The 21750-nt window shown below is 34.8% G+C and overlaps 1 protein-coding gene and 1 long non-coding RNA gene across 2 annotated transcripts; both read right to left on the bottom strand.

Annotated features, from left to right (window-relative positions):
- Positions 1-1720: 1720 nt before the first annotated feature.
- LOC127943445 (zinc finger protein 239) lies at positions 1721-8632 on the bottom strand. The gene is made up of 3 exons (XM_052539919.1): positions 8591-8632; positions 6030-6103; positions 1721-5599 (listed from the first exon to the last, which is right to left on the bottom strand). The coding sequence occupies exons 1-3, from the start codon at positions 8602-8604 to the stop codon at positions 4800-4802; spliced, it is 888 nt and encodes a 295-aa protein (XP_052395879.1). The 5' UTR covers positions 8605-8632; the 3' UTR covers positions 1721-4799.
- Positions 8633-12080: 3448 nt separating this feature from the next.
- On the bottom strand, positions 12081-14489 carry LOC127943273 (uncharacterized). The gene is made up of 2 exons (XR_008149615.1): positions 14115-14489; positions 12081-13143 (listed from the first exon to the last, which is right to left on the bottom strand). It is a non-coding gene; the product is annotated as an uncharacterized LOC127943273 (long non-coding RNA).
- Between the last annotated feature and the right edge of the window lie 7261 nt (positions 14490-21750).

Below are 21750 nucleotides of genomic sequence, written 5' to 3'. Positions count from 1 at the left end.
TATCATAGTTGAAGTCACAATAGCTTATTGTGTCGTTTAAGTCTGTTGAAACCAGTACAATGAGCTCAATGCGAATAGAAAACACATGCACATAGAAAAAGCACCAGTAAATTAAGAAAGCATCTTCGTTAGCTTAACAACACATGTGCTCCAAATACTGTATGTTGTCATATAACACATATTTTCCAAATTAACAAGTTTCACTTGTCACTGCATTGATAGAGCAAGATATTTATTTGCCCTCTTCCATGTTTCATATGATGTTTAAATTTGCCATATTATTCAATCTTTAAACCTTTAGTAAAACCTTTAACCTTTAGTTTTTAATCTCGCTGGGTCTCTCGCGAGAAGTAAATCAAACTTGCTTAATGTTGCAAGGCTCGTGATTGGCTGTTTGCGAGTGATGTCACACATTCGCGCGCCACAAACTCAGGATCAAAGCCTGAGTTGACAAAGAAAGTTGATGATCTGCATCATGGTACCAACCAGTGTTGGGAAGGTTACTTCGGAAATTTAATAGGTTACAGGTTACAAGTTACCCTGTTTAAAATGTAATAGTAGTGTAACTTTTTCAATTACTTTATTAATGTAACTAATAACTTTTGATTACTTTTCAAAATCTCTAATAAATGTTTATTTGCAACTGATTGATCTGAAGTTTATAGGATTTAAAATCATAAGAAATTGTTTAGTGAAACTGTTTTTGAAACCAAATCTTTGCAAAACTACAGGAAACACTGCTTCTAACAATGGTTTGAAAAAAAAAAAGGTTAATTAAAATCATAGCATATACATCCACTCAAATATGGTTATCTAATAATCATACATCCTATTATGTGTACTAAACTCCTGAAACACTGCGGTCTCTTTATATATGATGATAGTTTTCTCAAAACAAGTTAAATGCTCATGAAGTGACTCACAGCAGTTCTAGAGATTGTGTGTATGTGTTCATGTAGTCATAAATCGAGACAGCAGAGGTTGAAAACACTGCGAGCTTCACTAGGCCTATGTGTTGTAAATGAAACCGCATGTCTGTTTCATTAATTTCCACATGGGGCGGACCGGGAAAAAATTTCAGACCGGGAAATCTCAAACTCATACAAATTCAACAAATTCATGAACAACACTATTTTTTGTATGGACCTGATATAAAAAAAAAGTTTGAGGACATGCAAAATAATTAAAAGTTCTCTCCTGAACTTCACCTTCACTTCATTTGTTTTCTGTCTCTTTATTTTGCCCTGTTATACATCTACCTCATGACTTTAATACTCAAGATTTAACAAAACTATACTTTCTAAATTGCCTACATGTCAAAATGAGTGCATCACTACAATATAAAATCCTAATACTGAACATGAGTCATGTTTTTCCCTTACAAAAATTAACTGCTTTTATTACGTAAAAGTACAGTAACCATGTTTTTTTTTTTTTTTTTTATTATTATCGCAAATGGATTACCATTTGTATTTATTTTTAAATAAATAAATATGTACATTTGTGGCATGGTTTAACAACAGTAACCTTTGACTCTGGATTTAGCAAAATATTAAAACTTTGCATATGCTTTGATTCAAGTGTACTTTTGATAAATTTGTCCAAAATGTGGCATATTCTGTCCGCGTTAGGCAATAGCAATCCCGTTTTTATGACTGGATTCTACGAACCAGACTATGTTTCTGCATTGCAGAAATTAAAGGGAATAGTCTGAATATCTCAGAATAGTCGGTTCAATTTGGGAAAGAAATCAATTAAATCTGTCTGTGGATGTGTGTAAATATTCAAATGTAATCCCCACTGTAATCTTTAAACTTTTCATAAGTAACTGTAACTAATTACAGTAACATTTATTTTGTAATTAAATTACGTAATTAAGGTACATGTAACTAGTTACTCCCCAACACTGGTACCAACAAAGCCGGACTGGAGAGGTTTGGTTTTGTCAACTCAAAACTAATCCTGTAACTCTGAATTTGTTCAGCTTCCATCATGATACAGGCCCCAGATATCTCTATTTGGTTTACAAGCAAGCCATAGCATCTTAATGGAAGAAGAGAAGGAAAGAAACCCCTTACTGCAAAACTACATTAGTAAATATGTCAGCATTTATGTTCAAAGCACAACGATCACAGATAAAGCATTGACGTTCAACATTCAATGACGCTAACATTATCACTCTAAAAGCTTTAAAAAATCGTTCATGTCTTTATGACTTTAGTTTCCTACAGAACAGGCACATATTTAGTGTTTTATCAGATAAAACAATTTAGAAATAACCTCGTGGAAAGTTTATTAAACTGTGCAAAGTGTTTTTTAAGGATGTGTAAATAAGTCAGCTCGACTCACCTCAGATGACACAACAAACGCGCTGAAAAGAAAACTAGTGGTGACGTCATGACGGCGATGCGTTTTCTTCTTTTTTTTTTTAATGGCGCTTGGGAAACTCACTTAAAAGAGGCTTTCCCGTAACCTACTGGACTGGAGTGTGGAGCATGACGTATATTTGACGATATATACATACATATATATATATATAAAATGTAAAAACCCTTTAGATTAAAACAAGGATAAAACTATTTTATGTACTTCATTATTTTATCTTCAAATTCTATTTATTTAACCTATTGCTTTAAAATAATAATTGCATTTTTGAGTTTATACTGTGCTGGGCCATTCACTAGCATTAGTCTTAATTGTTATACTTACCTGAAACAGGATCTTTGGATCCATCAGTAATTATTTAAATTTAATGACTATAGTTATGATCCATGTATATTTGGATATACTTTTAAATCATATATTTGATTTAATCAATAGGTTTACATAATATTCACATTTGCAGTTCATAGGGGACATATTTATTATCCCTAGTTACAGCATGAAATAACCAAATATTTAAACATTTACCTATTTTATCTCACAATTCTGACTTTTTATTTTGCAAATGCAAGTTTATATCTCTGACTTCATAACTCAATTTAACTCTACAATTGCAAGTGTGTCAATTCTGAGGGGGAAAAAAGCCAGAAGTGTGGGATTATAAAAGAGAATGAATTGATTTTTCTTATCAGAATTATGAAAGTTAATTTTAGCATTGCGAGAAAAAAAGTCAGAATATTTAATTACAAAATCAGTTACCTTTTTAATTATTTTTATTCCATGGCTTGCATAGAGGGCTACTTCATTTTACTGCCACCAGATAGACTCCGCCCACCAAAGACTTCATCACTGTTTGCAAACACCAAATTGGTCCATTGTCAAAATTAACCCCTTCATCCCAATGTTAATACTAAATGGCTTTTAGATTTGTCCCTAAAATTATAGAATCATTTATTCTTGATGTTAGCATAATCAGCAGAAAATAAAAAAATATACAATAAAAGCTCTTCGTGGAATTATTTACAAGTTTTTAATTCTTTGCGAAGCAAATTAAAAAGTGAGTGAAAGTAGAAACAGATGAGACAGATTCTCTCTATATTAACTAACAACATACTGTAGGAAGTCTACTCTCTTTACCTAAAAAAAAAGGAAAAAAAAGAAAACCTTAAAAGGTTTTTCCAAAATCAGTTTTCGCTGGTGTTGTGGAGAAAAGTCTTCTCAGTCCAGTAGGAATAACTCAGATGCTCAGAGATCCAGAAGACAAAACCAGGTGTTTTAACCCTCTACAGGGGCCAAGAGATCCCAGAGGTGTATAAACATCACACATGAGCTGTCAAGATTTTAATAATCTTTGCAAACAGTGAACACATTAATAATTATTGCACTGTCCATACACAATCTCAGTCACGCATAGATTGTGTCATCATATTAAAACAACTTCTACAATGTCTTCTGTAGGATAGATAAAATATTCACAAAACTTGGTATGCATAAAAACACAATATTCTTTGAGTTTCTGATGCTCAGGTGGCTAACAGTGTATTTTTAAGGCCGTAATACTAATGTTGTCCACCAAAGGGTTGAACAGGATAACACATACTTTTAAGTCTATGTTTAAAATTTTAATCATATAATAGATTGGCTTATCTATTTGGCAATAGATTGCATCATTTTTTAACTCTGCATAAAATATTAAAAATAATAGTTAATTAAGCATTTTTTTTTCATTTTTCAAGTAATGTTATATTGCATGGATAAACTTAATGTGAAAATTCCACCTACTCTGCATAAAAAGTATGTGGCATCCAACATTTCATCCTTCACGTGTATTTAACAAACAGCAATTAAATTTGTATTGGCAAAGTTATATTTTTACTATTCACAAGCTGTTTTATTAAAATTTTTCAAAACACTAATTGATCGAATACTTGAACAATTAGTATTATTAAATATATCAGATTTTTTCAACATAGCTTCTGATGTTCATTGATGTTTATTTTGTGTCGTAATAAATAGTAAAGAGGAAAAGACGACTGATTCACATGGCTTGAACTGAGGTGAATACACTGATCTCATGCTACATCAAAGAGTGTTAAAACTAATCGATTGTTCGTGTTTCATGATAAAATCAACAAAACTTAAAAGCTGAGACAAAGCACAAAGCTTATTGCGATTATTAGGTGTTTGGCGCACAATATACTTAAACATTAAATATTCTTTCCAAACCGTCAATCGAACAGCTTGTGAATAGTCATGTAACGTTATTTGCCTCAAAAAAAGACAAGAATAAGTTACGTTTACCGAATTGGATCCCATGTTAACCAATAACCTTTTTCTTTTTTGTATATTTGTCATTATTGAGTCATGTTTGGTGAAGACGTGGCGTCAGAGCTGAAAGTGCTGGAGCTAAAGATGATCTACTTACTATGAATATTTTTTGTATGTGTGTGTAAAGAAGATAATTGTGTGAAACACTTCCCGCATGTAGTGCAGTAATATGGTTTCACTCCAGTGTGGATCCTCTCGTGTTTTTTCAGGTCTCCAGACCGACTGAATCTCTTGTCGCAGTGTGAACACATGTATGGTTTCTCTCCGGTGTGGATCCTCTTGTGCAGTTTTAAACTTTCAGCTTTAAGGAAAGTCTTCCCACACTCAAAGCACATATATTCTCTCACACCGGTGTGTATCTTCTGATGTTCTTTTAAACTTTGCGGCAGTGAAAAACTCTTTCCACACAAAGAACATGAATATGGTTTTTCCTTCGTATGAATTCTCAGGTGCTCCTTAAGGTTTGAAGCCCACAGAAATGTTTTTCCGCACTGATCACATGCATGCAGCTTCTCTCTAGTGTGGATGTTCATGTGCTCCTTAAGTTTTGATGCTTGTGTACAACTCTTCCCGCACTGATCACATGTGTATGGTTTCTCTCCAGTGTGAATCCTCTCATGTGATTTCAGATTTCCAAACTGTTTGAATGCCTTCCCGCACTGATCACACGTGTACGGTTTCTCTCCAGTGTGAATCCTCATGTGATCCTCAAGATTCAGTCTGCTTGCCAAACTCTTTCCACACTGAGTGCAGGTGAAAGATTTCTCTTCTCTTATTTTCTTTAAACCTTTCTGTTTGGTTTTAGAGCGACTCAAAAGTTTTTCTCCAATTTTGACATGATTTTTCTCCTCCTTTTCGTTCAGTTCTTTACCGTTTTCTTTAATCAACACTGAAATTAAAGTAAAAGGTTTAATTTTCAGTCAATCGCAGAGAGAAATGTGTAAAGAAAGGACGTAAAAGTGTAACAGAGGAAAGTAGTCATTTGGTATACAAAAATCATCGTTTTGATGTTTTATATTCATTTAAATGTCTCTGAAATTTTTCATGAATAAGGAACAATGATCTTCCAGTTATTATTATTATTTTTTAAATTACAGGCACAAATCCCATGCTTTTATAGTGAAAACCAATAAATATATTAAATGAAATCCATAATTGTCTAACATAATTTAATTTTGCTGAAAAAAAAAATGCATCCACTTTATAAATGCATTTTATTTTTTCCTATAACAACAATCTAAATCAAACTTGAAGCTTTATGTTCTTATTGTTCTTTAGCCTAATTAATGAAGGATTATGAATAAAGAATAAACACCAACCTGTTTGTTCTTCAGTGTGTTTCATCCTGGAGGGTTCTGGATCGGTCATGTTCTCACATAAAACTATTCTAAATCTGTAATCAAAAGTAAAACTGAGAATGAAAACCTTCTGTTTGATCCGTTTAATTCTTGCAATAATGATCAATCTAACACGCTAGAGACACTCTGCAGTGAGAAAGACAAGTAGAACAGAAGATAAACTGCTAACCGAAAGTTTAGCCACATACACAGAGAAAATGCTGAAAACTGTGCAAAAAGAACATGTGGAAAACAAAGAAGAATATACGTGATTGAAAACAGGACGTAAAGAAAGATACAGACATTTAAATCAGACTGTCCACACAAATGTAAAAATCAGTTTAAGAAACAAATAATCTGCTAATTGGCTTTGACATAAATATTTTATATGAAACATGGTTTGTCATAGATTAATGAATAAATGCTGTTCTTGTCACAAAAAGAGTGTTTCTGTATTTGGTCACATTGCATTTGCAGCTCATTTGTTGTCAAACTGATTATATTTTCTTAATTTGCTGGTGTTTTCTATTTGGATATGTTTTTATTTTATTGTATTTTTTTTAGTTGCTCTGATAATATAACATTGATGAGCCTCGAACTGTATTATCAGTCATTAACATAACTTTTCTTGTGTTCAAAATGTTAAAAATTTACATAAGCGAGTACATCATCAATCCATTTTCCAAACCATATTTTTGTCTAACCCTAAATAACTATGGTACATCAATAAATAATAATAATATATAATATAACAATAAGTGTAGAAAATTAAGCAGTTTTACCAAGATAAAACGATGGTTAATTTTGGTTAATCACTTTTTTTTTTTAAGAAGAAGAAATTATAGCAAAAAACGTGGCCAAAAATTTAACAGTAAGTGAATATTTGAATTAAATATTAATAGCATATTAAACAAGGATTTAATTGGCCCAAGTGTAGCAGCAGCAATTACCAGGCCTTTGGCTCTCTATGCAGGCATTTGTAATAACATGTAATCTAAGTAAATTGTTTATTTTGAATTAGACTACATTATGTATTTCAACAGTGTTATTCGATGAAACCATATAATTATAAATTAACCAATCGTTATAGCCTCATTGTTTTATATAATGCATTTTAAGTCTTTGTAAAGGTTACTGTTGGCTAAGGTCTGTTTTTATAACCACACAAAAAATATTAACTTAATACTTTCTTGTAAATTATTATTTCAAGTAACAAAACCATGGTTAATCTGCGGTTACCATGGCTACAAAACCGATGATTTTTGGTTTTATTCGTCTTCAAACCATTGGTAATTTTCCTATAAGGAAATTAAGAGAGAATATTAGATGCGTTGGTGTTGGTGAAATTATTTTCGACATTAAAACGCGTCATTAACGGCAACAGCCAAAAAAGACAAACGCAAAACACAATAAACAATCTTCCAATCCTGAATTAAGCCATTATGTACATTAATAAACGACTGGGACAAATATAATGTATACTGAATGTGAAACTGTGTGAATGCGCTACTGGTGCGGCAGGATTTCTTTCAGCAAAATAAACATTTCAATGTGTTTCTCACAACTTCGCTGTCTAAGTTAACAAATCCATTAATGTAGCTGGATATAAACTAATGCAAAAAGATTGTAACAATCGTCACAATAAACATTAGGGTCAGACTTGCATGCGTTTTGTTCACATTATTTTAAACATTTGAGGTGCTCATGTTTGCATCTCTTTTATGTGTTCTACATTTCATGCTTTTATGCAACATATTCTACATTAAAACTACATTTAGTATGAACAATAACTGCTGTACAAAGAGTTAAAAAAAACAATGCAAAAGAGCCGCCTATTTTCCGAATTGCGTAGATGACAACTAGTTTTCTTTCATCTCTTCTGCCAAATATCAGTCAAATCATTATACGTTTGCTAGATCAGAGCCAATTATTCTCCAGAAGCTTATTTCTGATGTAGCAGAACTAGATCCCTGTATTTCAGCTCGCGGGCCTGATGACGTAACAACTTTTTTACGCACCTCTGGATGTGCTTCGGGCCAATTTTTACTTCATAGTTCAGACTTGGGCCGGGCCTCGAACCTGTTGTAAGCTTCTCTGTATTTTTATATTTTATACATCCATCAATATGCTGGTGGAAACAGTGCCCCAAGTGCAAGCAAGCAAGTCAGCATCTCAACAGAAGAAGGGAAGCAAAGAAACGCCCTTCTGCAAAGCTATAGATTATAGTAAATATGTCAGCATTTATGTTCAACGCACGACGATCACAGATCAAACATTGACTTCAACAATCAATGACGCTCTAAAATTTAACGGACAAGCCTAAAAAAACGGAAAAACGTTCATGTCTGCATGACTTTAGTTTCCTCTGACGTTCCTTTCCTGTTCAACTAAATCAGTCTGCAGACGCCAGAACAGGTGAATATATATGTTTTCATCTTATAAAACATATTTAGAAATAACCTCGTAGGATGTTGATTAAAGAAACCATGTAAAGTGTATTTTTTTTTATTTCAAAAGCGAAATATCTGAACTGCTCAACTCACCTCTGAAGACACATCAAAAGCGCGCACTGAGGAAGGAAACTAGTGGTGACGTCATGACGGCGCTGCGCAAATAACGGTAGTTTATCAAAACGCGCCAAATACTGCTCCGTCACAAGGACAGAACGTTTTGTAATATATACAAAAATAGAGCTAAAACTGTTAATGTACGCAAACGAGCACATTCAAGTTCAGTCATGTGTAGGGTAAAAAATAATTTATTTCAAGGATTTATTTGTCATGAAATTTAAAACATGCAATCATAGTGGTTCACTGCTTTCAGATAGGTCTATAGCCTAGCCAAAATTAGCAATTGATTAGCTCTTGATGCAAGTAACATCAGTAGATAATAAAAAATAAAAATACACAATAAAAGTTATTGATAAAACGAGTATTGAGTTTAAATCATAAAGACTTGAAAATGAATGATACGGATCACTCTTATTATTGATTTACAGGCAAGCCAGAGCATCTCAACATTAGAAAAGAAGCAAAGAAACGCTGTAGGCTACTGCAAACCTACATTATAGAAAAAAAAAATCAGCATTAATTTTCAAAGCACTATGATCCCAGACCAAGCATCTACGTTCAACATTCAATAACGTAACATTATCACTCTAAAAATGTAACACACAAGCTTGAAAAAACAGAAAAAAAACAGGAAATAATTCAAGTTTTTTTATTTATTTTATTACTAGCAAATAAACAAGTGTGCATACAAAATAGGCACTGAACAAACAATATTAACAATTCTCAAAGGCAGACATGGATGAAATAACAATATTTAACAGTGAAATTTTACATTAAATTTAAAATCATGAAAGGCAATGAAGATAATAAATAATAATAATAAATAATAATAATAATACATTAAAATAAAGTAAAAAAAAAAAAAGGCATTTCAGGAAATCGTACACTGAAAAAATAAAGCTTTAACGGACAGCCTAAAGTATCACGCACTTTCACAACAAAAATAAACTTCCTTTTTTTATTGAACAGTAATAATACAAACCTATTTGTATCATTATTTCTACACTGGTTATTTTTTCAACCTACTTTTTTTTATTCTTACCAAACAAGGCCATAATCATATCTAGAACATTACATTATTGTTTTGATATTGAAAATATTAAGACCAGACCACTTTGGTAAAGGAAACGCAAAAATGGTGCTCAAAGTGTGTCTCGTATATTGTCGCATAAACAAACATTGTATTTTACAGTTATGTAAACATGAAATGCCGTGAACAGCTCAACTCACCTCAGAAAAATGAAAACTTTGGCAGCTCTTGATGCCTCATCAGCAATGACTTTAAAAACAGCGTTTGTGCACCAGGCGAAACTGATGTCCGAAAGACTTTGTAGTAGAAAATCTCTCCCGTCAAGAAGTCCCTGATGCCAAAAAATCAGACTTTATTTGTCGAGCGCGAGCTTCCTGAAGCGTGAAGTCAAATCAGTTCAGCTCATAAACCCCGCCTTCTGCATGAGAAACAAATGGGGCGCGAGGCAACTAAAATAATAATAAATAAACAAACAAATAATTAAATAAATAAAATGAGCAACACTTCAATTAAAATTTCTCCTAAAGATTGTTTCTATAATCTTAGGTATTTCCTATCACACTGATGTATGTTCAAATGATTGGTTTTTGATGCTAAAAACGGGTGATTGACAGTTTCTCTGAGTAAAGTAAATACGGACACTTTCGGAGGAGGTTGAGCCTTTAAATTTAACTTTAAATTTTCAATAATTGTGTTGTTTCGTATTGACAAGATAAGTCGAACGCCGCAAAATCAGCTATAATAGTTAATTGCTTTTTAGATAGCCTATAGCTAACTAAAATTATGGAATAATTTATTCTTGATGCAAACAGTATCGGCAGGAAGAAAATAGACAATAAAAGCTGTTGACAGAATTGCTGACGTTTTTAATTGTTGATGAAGCAAATAAAAAGTTGAGTAAAAAAAAATAAGACAGATTTATCCACTGTTCAAATAATGAATAATAAATAAAAATCTATTGCCTATATTTCTCCACAAAAATCAATATAATAGCAAACTTAGCACGTTCCTTTTGATCTCTCGTCATATATTTTATTGTTTGGGGGTTTGTTTAAATTTAATATGATTTTAAGGACATGTACCTGATTTGATGTCAGGAAGTATTTTAATACTGAATTTATATTTAAAGCGATTACAATTTAATAATAATAATAATAATTATAAAAACATTCTAATAATTTCAACAGCGAGTAAATTATGGAAAAAGGAAGCAAAGAGCATTCACAATAAAGAACATTATCACCGACTTCAGTCTAGCCAGACTTTAAGCACTCAAAAATCCTGTTATAATCAATGAAGCTGTCCATACTCTGTATGATAAATGAATATCTTATTTCATATATCAGCACTTATTATTATATTGCTTATGAGAAAATTCGCAAATTTCAGTCAGAATTCATTTAGTATGCTGCGTGCCCTGAACAAAACGCCATGGTTTCAGCGATGACTCATCTGAATGCCTCTGATTGGCCACTGCATTCCTAAGCCCAACAGAACTATGTGCGATTAGTTATAATGCACAACACCGTAAAACAGTGTTGAAAGAAACAGGTGACAAGCAGGTCTAAACTTAATACAGTAATAAACACTTTTCACGTAATTTTAATTTTCATCTGTTTGATGGAGTATCCCAAGCTAGTTTTTTTTTTTTTTTTGGGGGGGGGGGGGGGGGGGTCTTTATGGGGGTCCCTTAATGTTTATTATGGGACGTCTGGGTTCTTCTTTGTCTTGTTGCTTGTATGGCTGGTTATGACTGGTTTATACAGAAGATAATGTAGGATATCAGAGTGAAACAGACAATTTAAGATTCGGTCAGTATACTGCTGAAACAACACAAATAGCCGAATTCCACAAAGAGGCCCAAGACATGTCTGAAGCAAGTCTAACTAACTAGCAGATTTGAACAGCCAGCAGCGCTAAAACAAAATAACACATTAATAATTCCAACTCAGAAAGTAGACTGGCAAATTTGGGGTAAGCACCCAAAATGAATGATGGGAGAGGCAACACATATAAGGGAAATCACAAGACTTACCCCACTAAAGACAGAGACCAGACTCAAACTCTTTCTAGACCTTTTGACCTTTAGTTCAACACAGAACAGATCCTCACATCCACAGAGCAGCACAGAATGCATTTACAAATTAAAATGGATCAGTTCTACCAAAATGATGCTAAATTGACATAAATGAACATCAGTCTGTTGCATAACTTCATGTCATGTATAACCCACACATTTGACTACTACATTCTAATCACTCATTATATTTATCTTTTTTATAACTATTGAATAGATTAACTCTTGTTGTTTTGCAGCACTATAAATAAAAGCATACACGAAAACCTGTTATATCTACAGTTAATTTTATTAACCAGTCACGAAAAAATACATGTAAATATATATATATATTCTAACAATAATCTTATTTTAAAAGATTTTCTTTGCTGCATCTAAACAGTTAAGAGTCCCTTATTATTTGCTATTTCACAAGTCTTTTGATATTTTCTATCTTAAACAAGTAAAATGGATGAACTGCAAAGCTTTTAAACCATTATGTTTTTCAGCCTATTTAATGAAGAACCAGGAATAAACACCAACCTCTTTGTTCTTCAATTTTGTCTTCAGTAACCCGATGAATTACTGATTTTGATGAAGCAAAATTATGAGGTCACCCTACTGGAGTATATTGATAATGTAAATTGAGAGTAGAAAGACAGAAAATGAAGAAAATTAAGAAAACAAGTTACATCACATTATTAATGAAGTATAGTTACATAAATATATTTCTGTAAGATATTTAAAAAGTAATTTTAGAAATGCCCAATTCAACGGCATATTTATAAACCATGGTAAATTCTGTAAAGTGGAGGAACGTTTTTGAAGGAAGCTTCTTATGCTCTCAAAGGCAGTATTTATTTGATAAAAATAAAGTATGAACAGTTATATTGTGAAATATTTTTACAATTTCAAACAACTGTTTTCTATGGGCATATATTGTAAAATGTAATTTATTCCTGTGAACCAAAGATGAATTTTCAGCATCATTACTCTAGTTTTCAGAAACCTTTCATATATGCTGATTTGCTGATCAATATTTCCTAATATGCTTTCTTTCAACAACAACAAATTACTGACCACAAACTTGTGTTCCCTACAACACACACACATCTCTTAGAAAGTATTGGTTTCTGAAGATAAAAAGCTCATTGCGACAACACAGGGTGATGTTTTTTCTTATGACTCAGCAGCTGATTTGATTGGCCAAAACTCTTCCCACACTCAGTGCAGTGATATGGTTTCTCTTTGGTGTGAATCCACTCATGCGCTTTCAGGGTTCCTGAGCGAGAGCATATCTTGTCGCGACACAAACACTGTATGGTTTTTCTCCAGTGTGAACCTGCTGGTGCATACTTTGATACTCTCCTTCATTGTCCATAATTTATTGGTGATGTGTTTTAGGTGGAGCTATACTGAAGATGTGATTGCTGAGCAGATCTGCCCAAAAATAAATTGGTTCAAGAATTAAAAAAAAAAAAAGTATTTGAATTGTCACATTATAGATTTATCTTTGTTGGTATATATCTATAATATACATCATATTGACATCAAAATTGCTACAAAAACAAAACAAAACATGCAAATCAAACTGAAGTCAAAAACTTGACATGACATTGATTTGATGCAAATTGAACATCAAACAAAGTGGCCTTTACACATACATACATTAAACTAGTTTTAGTAAACTAGTTTTTTGCATTTTTTTTTTTACATTTATCTGCATTCCACTTAATATAAAACAAAATTGCGTTCAAAAATTACGAACTTGCTAATTATCCATTGATATCAGTCCAAAGAATGAACTCATATTGAATCAATCAAAGCGATCAGATCAGAGAATCATCTGAACTGTGTGTTATCTTAACTTTCACGTCCATCTCAGAATGAGGCAAAATATGTAGCTACTTGAGGTTCGAGAAATTGGTAGCGTAATTATTGGATTGTGACAGTTGGCGCTCAAACTCGGAAGCCCGCGGAATGTCAAAACAAAATTACCTCAACAAATCACCTTTGATCTTCATATGGAAATCATTTGTATTTCTGCTAGCTCTCACTACTTTTGGAAATGTCTTAAGTATTATTAATATTATCACTTATCACTTATCACAATATATATCACTTTTGCAAATATGTATCGTTTTATTATTTAGCGTATATTGCCCACCTAGACAAATAACCAACAACCGTTTGTGTGCGTTAAAACGTTAAAAGAAATGCAAAGAAAACCGTTTGTGTGCGTTAAAACGTTAAAAGAAATGCTTCCCCATGTTTTCCATAGAATAACAAACGTCTAGTCTTTTTTTAATGATACAAATAAAATTAATATTGCGCTGACAGCATCTTTATATAATCTGCAACCTGACACCAATAAAACATCACTTAAAAGAGAAAATCAAAACGAAACTTACATCTCTTCAGCTGCTCAAGCATCATCTTCTTCTACATTTTATGGCGGGACACACAACAGTTGATGGAACATTTCCGCCACCTACTGGATTACAAAACACAGACCTTTATAAAGAACGTCTTCTGTAGTGATATTAGAAAAGTGTACCTGACATCTAACTATTTTCAAATAAAAGACACGTAAAACATATTTCAGTGTTTTGGTTTCCATTTGTGAAAAGCTAAGATTTTCCTCCACTCTCGCCAACTTTTTGCTTTTAAATAATGCTTTATGTTAGCTGCTAGCTGTCAAAACACAACATAGCCTATAGTCTACTGAAAAAAAACCCCTACTGAATGACATTTATGGCTGCAATAAACAAAAAATACAGCGACAAGATTATAAGAAAAGTGCATGTATATCCATAAACCAATTTAACAGTAATAAAAAAAATATATAATCTATTCAACTTTCATAATACAAACCCATTATACGCACAGAGCTGCGATCTATACTCTCTGCTCTCTCCTGCTTGTTGATCATTTATGAAGTGTCTAAATTGTTTCTCATGTCAGAATGATTTCCAAGTTCCTCTAAAAGCTTTATGTTGCAGGAACAGATACCTGCAATGACTGTGTGCATAAAAGTGTTCTCTTATATTTTCATATGATTGATATTAATATAAAATACAAATCGTTATTGAATATTGAAATAGGACTCACTGCTGTAATTATATCAGATGTTTATTATAGAATAGAATACAATAAAATAGAACAGAACTTCTAGAGTGGATATGAACATCAAACACCTAAATGTAGAGATTCAAATTAAGATTCAAACTAGCAAACATCATTCAGATTAAATATTTAAGGAAAAGGAATAAAAAATAAAAAAAATGTAATTAAACATCCTGTTCATCTCTCCTGGATCTGATGTCATAAACCAGAACAACAGCAGCCACGCCCACCAGAGCAGTGACCACCAATCGGATCACAGCTCCAGTACAACCACAACCTCTGAGGAAAAAACACATCATGAGTTCAGTTCAGAGCTCAGTCAATAATGTTAAAGGGGGGGTGAAATGCTCGTTTTCCCTCAATATCCTGTTAATCTTGAGTACCTATAGAGTAGTACTGCATCCTTCATAACTCCAAAAAGTCTTTAGTTTTATTTTATTCATAAGAGAAAGATAGTCTGTACCGATTTTTCCCGGAAAAACACGAGCGTCTGTAGGCGTGACGTGTGGGCGGAGCTAAAGAATCACGAGGGCAAGTAGGCTTTTGTGTTGAGAGCGTTTGGAAGCTGTGACATTACGTGAGGACAAAACCAACTAAAACAAACCATTGCTAACAGTCAGATTCAGCGTATATTTATGATCCAGAGGCTGAAATTTAACAAGAGCAGCAGCAACAACAGCGGCTCTATGTGGTATGTACTGAAACTGTATATATATTTGCTTAGCGGTTTTGGAAAATGATTAAGTTCCACTTTGTCTTTTTTTTTTTTTAAGCTGTACATGTGGAAAGTGCAGTTTGATGACAACATCGCATGTTGTTTACTTGATGTGCTTACACTCCAAAAGCTAAGTTAACAACACAGAGATATTTGAAGCCGTTTTACTCACCGCATGCGGTTCCAACACACGATCGTGACCCTTTTTCGTTGGGACTGCATTATCCTTAAGAAATAAACGATACGCAAATCCGTCGTCAAACTCCGTTGATGCTCTGTAAAAATAAACTCCATCCACTGGTCCCTTAATGCTGTTTTTTCTTTGGTAATCTGTGCAGGGTTTTCTTGCCCTCGCAACCAAAAACACACTTCTTTTGTGACATTTGGCGACGCTCTCGCTCTGATCAGTGAAGTCTGTTGTGCTCTCAGTGCTCTGCTATATGGGAGCGCGCTCTTCCGGCAGAAGTGCCTCAGGACCCATATAAGGAAATTCCGCTCCATCTAACGTCACACAGAGCCATACTCGAAAAAAACTTTCCGAAACTTGTGACAAACCGGAAGTAGTATTTTTGGAACAGAAATACTCCTTCAAACGTACAACTTAATTTTTGAAACTTTCTCTATGTTTAGCATGGGAATCCAACTCTTTAACAGTATAAAAAACTCAGTATGCATGAAATAGCATTTCACCCCCCCCTTTAAATATCAATTACATCTGTTTTATTTTTCATGGGTTTAAAACAGCTGAATTACATAGACTGTAGCAACATTTATAATATATATATAATTTTAATTTCAATCATGTCAAATTCTTTTTTAGAACTTATTAAAACATGATTACATTCCAGATTTATTATTAACTTTCTATATCAGATTGTTTGTAGAATGCTGTATATTTGACCAGTCTTGGTTCCAGTTGAGATTTGTTTCAATTTAAATATTTTTTGGAGCACGATTTGTTTGCGAGTATTACCGGTCAATTGTATTCCGCTTTACTGGGCTATTGACCAAATAAATAAATATGCAATTATGAAATACTGATTTGAATTTAAATTATTTTGTAATTTTGCCTGTACATTATATCCTGCTAACAGTCCATTACAATGTCAGATGTGTTTGTATGAATAAAGAAAGAGCAAGTCCGCACCTAAACCAAATATGCTTTCTGAAATACCCAGATAGCACAAGTATGTGTGCAAGATGTCTGTTAAAGATCTCTTAATCTTTAATTATCTGCTGTGTATAAACATCTGATAGATGTCAGTACTTGTCACCATCCGATAAGTGTGGTGTCATCTGCAACATTTAGGAGCTTGTCAGAGGGGTCTTTAGAGGTGCAGTCATTGGTGTACAGGGAGAAGAGCAGTGGGGATAGGACATAACCCTGGGGGGCACCAGTGCTGATTGTATGGGTGCTGGATGTGAGTTTTCTCAGCCTCACTAACTGCTGTCTCTCTGTCAGGTAGCTGTTGATCCACTGACAGATAGAGGTGGGCACAGACAGCTGAGTTAGTTTGGGCAGGACGAAGTTTGGAATGATTTTTAAAGTGTTGAAATGAGTGTTAAAGGCCAAAGCTAAAGTCCACAAACAGGATCCTCACATAAGTCCCTGGTCTGTCTAGATGTTGCAGAACATGAAGGGACTTTGCACAGCTCCAGTGATCTGTTGCTCCTGTTGAAGATCTGTGTGAAGACGGGGGCCAGCTGGTCAGCACAGGATTTCAGACAGGCTGGTGTAACACAATCTGGGCCTGGTGCTTTTTCTCCTCATCTTCATTTATTTGAGGTGCAGGTGTGGGGGAGAGGGGGTTGCAGGAGGTGTGAATGGTGTGAATGGTTGTGTGGAGAGGTGTAGCAAATTCACAAATTCCCTCCTTTCCTCCGTGGCCCATCAGTTCACTGGTTGTACCAGGCTCTCTCATCCCATCTGTTGCTCCTGGATACCACTCCTCCGGCTGCGCCTTATCCGTCCTGCTCTGTCAGGCTTCTCCATCCCTTTGGCTCCACCTCGACCTTCTGGTTCCCTCCCTCCATCTCTGTTGCAGGGGCCATCTATTCCAACTTTGCCCTCCGGTTCTTCCCCGTCTCCCTGGTGCATTGTCTCTCAGGTTCCTCCGCCACCTGCTCTGCTACCATTGCTCAGCCCCCTGGAGTTGCCACCCCTTCCTCCACTATGGCTCCTCCCTCCATCGGCTCCACCATGGCTCAACATTATGGCTGTGGCCTGGGTCCCACCTGGCAATGCCTGCTTCAAATCCCTCCTGTTTCCTCATTGGCTCCACCCTCCATTGTCTCCACCCTGGACTCAGTTCATCGTCCTTCTCTCGAGCCTCCTCCAAATTTTTTTTCTAGAAATACTGTGGAAACTGATGTTAAAAATAAAATGCAGATAAAAAAACACGTCCTATGTTTAGTGGATGTCATTTTTTAGAGGTGGTTAAAATGAAATCGTGCCCCTTTGTGCTACTACCTTATTTCTGTAGCGTTGGAAAGTACTCATATTAAAGGCCTTGTTGCAAGGTAAATTTGTTTTATGAATTTGTGCAATTTGCTTGTTGGTAATAAACGTTTAAACTGTTATCCATTGTATTTTATGTTGTTGGGTATCACAAAACGGAATATAATACGAAAAAGTAGGTACTATCTTACAGCGGTCTCTTTTCCCCCACAATGCATTGCATCACGTCACGTTGGGGAGAGAATTTACCAAAGCCGCCTTGAGAGCATTGAGAGACAAGTAGTAGACGAGAGTATTCAGATAGCGCAGATTATAGATAAATAGATAAATACATAGATATATACAGATAGATAGACTACATATATAAATAGATAGATAGACAGACAGATAGATAGAGAGATATCGACCAACAGCGACCCAAACGCACTCACTTCCCCTACAGCACAAGCTTTTTAGCGCAGTTTCCATGGGACAGCACCCACACAAGCTCCTGTCAAACACAGACAGACACACGGCTACGTTTGCAACAACATTTTCACCGGAGGACGAGATAAACGCTTAGAAACGTCCATGATGCCTTCTATTTCTAGATGACAAAGACAAGGTTTACCAGTACTACGACACTATGACAAAGGTTACCGGTACTTATCTGAACTAACGTCATGATCACTGCCACTAGATATAAAGAAAACATTTATTTTTTTCACTCTGTGCTACTCAATGACTGTAAAAATAAATGAAATAATATATATATATATATATATATATATATATATATATATATATATATATATATATATATATATATATATATATATCGTTCCAGGCAAGTTGCGCCAAACTTTCTGAGAGCAAGGAATTGTAACTAGATTATTTATTTTATTGCAACGTTACATTGACGTAAAATCGTTTTTCCAATGTGTACCACTTGCATAAACACTGCATCCGTAGGCAGTATTATTCGTAGGGGCTGTCATCGTTGTTTCGCGTGCTGTGTGACCTCAGAACTTGGAGTACATCGATAGAAGTACGAGTTCATGGGTGGGAAGTCACGGGTTCGATTGCCGTTCCAGTGCACTTTCACGGGTTTAAGGTTGGAAAAACACGGGTTATGGGTTGCCTGGAACGCGGCATCATACTAGACTGAGGCTACCTTTCCTCCACTTCTCCCCAACGTGACGTCATCACCGAGTTGCGTAAAAAAACGCTAATACCAAAAACTTAAAAAATAGGGCTTTAAGACCATTTTTGAGACATTTTAAAAATGATATACATATCTTGAGTGATTTATGTACCCATTAATCGAAAGTGGTGGTTAACCTGCAACATGGCCTTTAAGTTGCTAAGCTTGATTTATAAAACAAAATGTTACATTTTTTTAAGTATCTATTTTTTAATCAGTGAAATACATTTTAAAAGTAACCTTAACCTTGCTAATGACCAAAAGAAAGACAATATATTTTATTCATATATTAAGTAATTAATATATATAAAAAGTGCATCAATTAAAGGTGCTGTAGGGAACTTTTGTAAAAAAAATATTTTTTACATATTTGTTAAACCTGTCATTATGTCCTGACAGTAGAATATGAGAGAGACAATCTGTGAAAAAAATCAAGCTCCTCTGGCTCCTCCCAGTGTCCTATTGCCATTTGCAGAAAGTCATCCGCTCCCGGTAAAAAACAACCAATCAGAGCTGCGGTCCGTAACTTTGTTTGTGTTCAAAATGTAGAAAAATGTATATAATAAGCGAGTACACCATGAATCCATTTCCCAAACCGTGTTTTTGGCTTGTCCTGAATCACTAGGGTGCACCTATAATAAGTGTTTATATTCGGACTATTTTAGATTGCTTCGGGGATACCGCGACGGAGTAACGCAGTACCTTTGTGATTCTTCATAGACATAAACAGAGAGAAGTAGCTCCGGCTACAATGTTCTTCCGCAAGACGCAAGCAGTTCTGTTTATTAACCGCTAGAGCGTCAAAAGTTCCCTACCGCAGCTTTAATGTGTATGTTATATTTAATTGACTATGTGGTTTGTTTTATGAATGTTAAACAATTATTTGGGTAAATGTATTATGAAGACGGGCAGCACAAATAACACTGTAATTGTGTACCATTGACAGGAACACTGAATCTGTATGTGGTCTCGCTCTTGCCGCTGATGGTTACTTGATAAAGTCCAGAGTCTGTGGTTCTGGTGTTTGTGATGGTCAGAGATCCAGTCTGATGCTCCACCTTCAGTCTGTCTCTGAATCTCCCATCAAGATCATCATCATATGTGGAAAATCTTCCAGTGTCTTTATTGATTTGAGCGATACGAGTCTCTGAAAGTCCAAATGTCCACGTTATCAGATCATCAGTCTGTAGCTCAGTGCTAGTCTGTAGAGAGACTGAATCTCCCACCTTCACTGACACTGATTTCACCGCATCTGAATCAGCAAACACACCTGAAAAACAAACAGAAACAGGGTTTGTCACAGATTAAGACTTTTTAATAAGTTTATGATTTTTTACTTAAGTAAATAGTGTTGATTGAGTTTGAGTATTTTTATAAGGACTGTGGAAAATGTGTTTATTTCTGCTATTAATATTTGTATGATGTTTTCGAATGATTAAAGCTGAATTTCTTAACCTTTGGTGCTTTTGTGGTTAAAATTAAACCTATGTGCATTTTACAGAAGAATGTCTAGTTTATGTATGTAACCCTTGTTCCCTGAAGGAGGGAACGGAGATGTCGCTTAGAGAGACCAATCTACTTCTACCCATTTGAGGTGAGAACACAGAAGGATACCAATTCCACACAAAGGCTATAGAATCTAGTGAATGTGTATGGGGTTGCCTAGCATGCAGCTCTACAAATATCTGTCAGCGAGGCACCACAAGCCAGCACCCAGGAGGATGAAACTCTCCTAGTAGAGTGAGTTCGTAACCTGAGCGGGCAGTGTACACCTTGTGTGTGATAAGCTAGGGTGATGGCATCCACTACACAGACAAAGAGCTGGTCTGAGGTCCTAAAGCAGGGATCATCAAATCTGGCCCACAGGATCCACTTTCCTGAAGCGTTTAGCTCTAACACTAATCAAACACCTGAAAAGGCTAATCAACTTCTTCAGGATCATAATCAAATCACAGGTAGGTGAGTTTGATCGGGGCTGGAGCTAAACTCTGCAGCGCATTGGCCCTCCGAGGCAAGATTTGGGGAACCCCGTACTAAAGCTTTGTATCCGGTCTATGTAGCATTTGAAGACTCGGATGGGACAAAGCAAAGGTAGGGTTGGGTCTGCCTCCTCCAGGGACAGTGCTCGCAGGCTCACCACCTGATCCCTGGAGGGAGTAATGGGAACCTTGGGCGCATAGTCAGTCTTCTCCCATCATCCCTTTTTAAATAATTTAATCTCCCTTGATTTCTCTTTTCCCCACTTCCTCTTTTTCTCTCTCCTTAATTTCCTGTCTATCTTTGGTTTTTCTTTTTTTTGTCCATCCTCATTTTTTTCCCTATTAAAGATACAGAATTTCTTTAAATATAATTTATTATTATTATTATTTTCTTTTTTTTTGTATAAGCTATATTCTCAAGATGGCGGTGGTGACAATAATGGCAACAAAAGAAAAGAAAAAGGGGAAACAATTTGTTACTATACTTTGAGTTTTACATACAGTATTGTTCAAAATAATAGCAGTACAATGTGACTAACCAGAATAATCAAGGTTTTTCGTATATTTTTTTATTGCTACGTGGCAA

Source organism: Carassius gibelio, chromosome A22, assembly GCF_023724105.1.
Source record: "Carassius gibelio isolate Cgi1373 ecotype wild population from Czech Republic chromosome A22, carGib1.2-hapl.c, whole genome shotgun sequence".
Classification (NCBI taxonomy): domain Eukaryota; kingdom Metazoa; phylum Chordata; class Actinopteri; order Cypriniformes; family Cyprinidae; genus Carassius; species Carassius gibelio.
This window is presented reverse-complemented; position numbering and strand designations above follow the sequence as displayed.

Excerpts from the sequence above, each read along its gene's own strand:
- LOC127943445 (XM_052539919.1), bottom strand. Across the intron at positions 5,600-6,029 it reads ACACACTGAAGAACAAACAG|TGTTGATTAAAGAAAACGGT; the intron begins GTTGGTGTTTAT and ends CTTTAATTTCAG.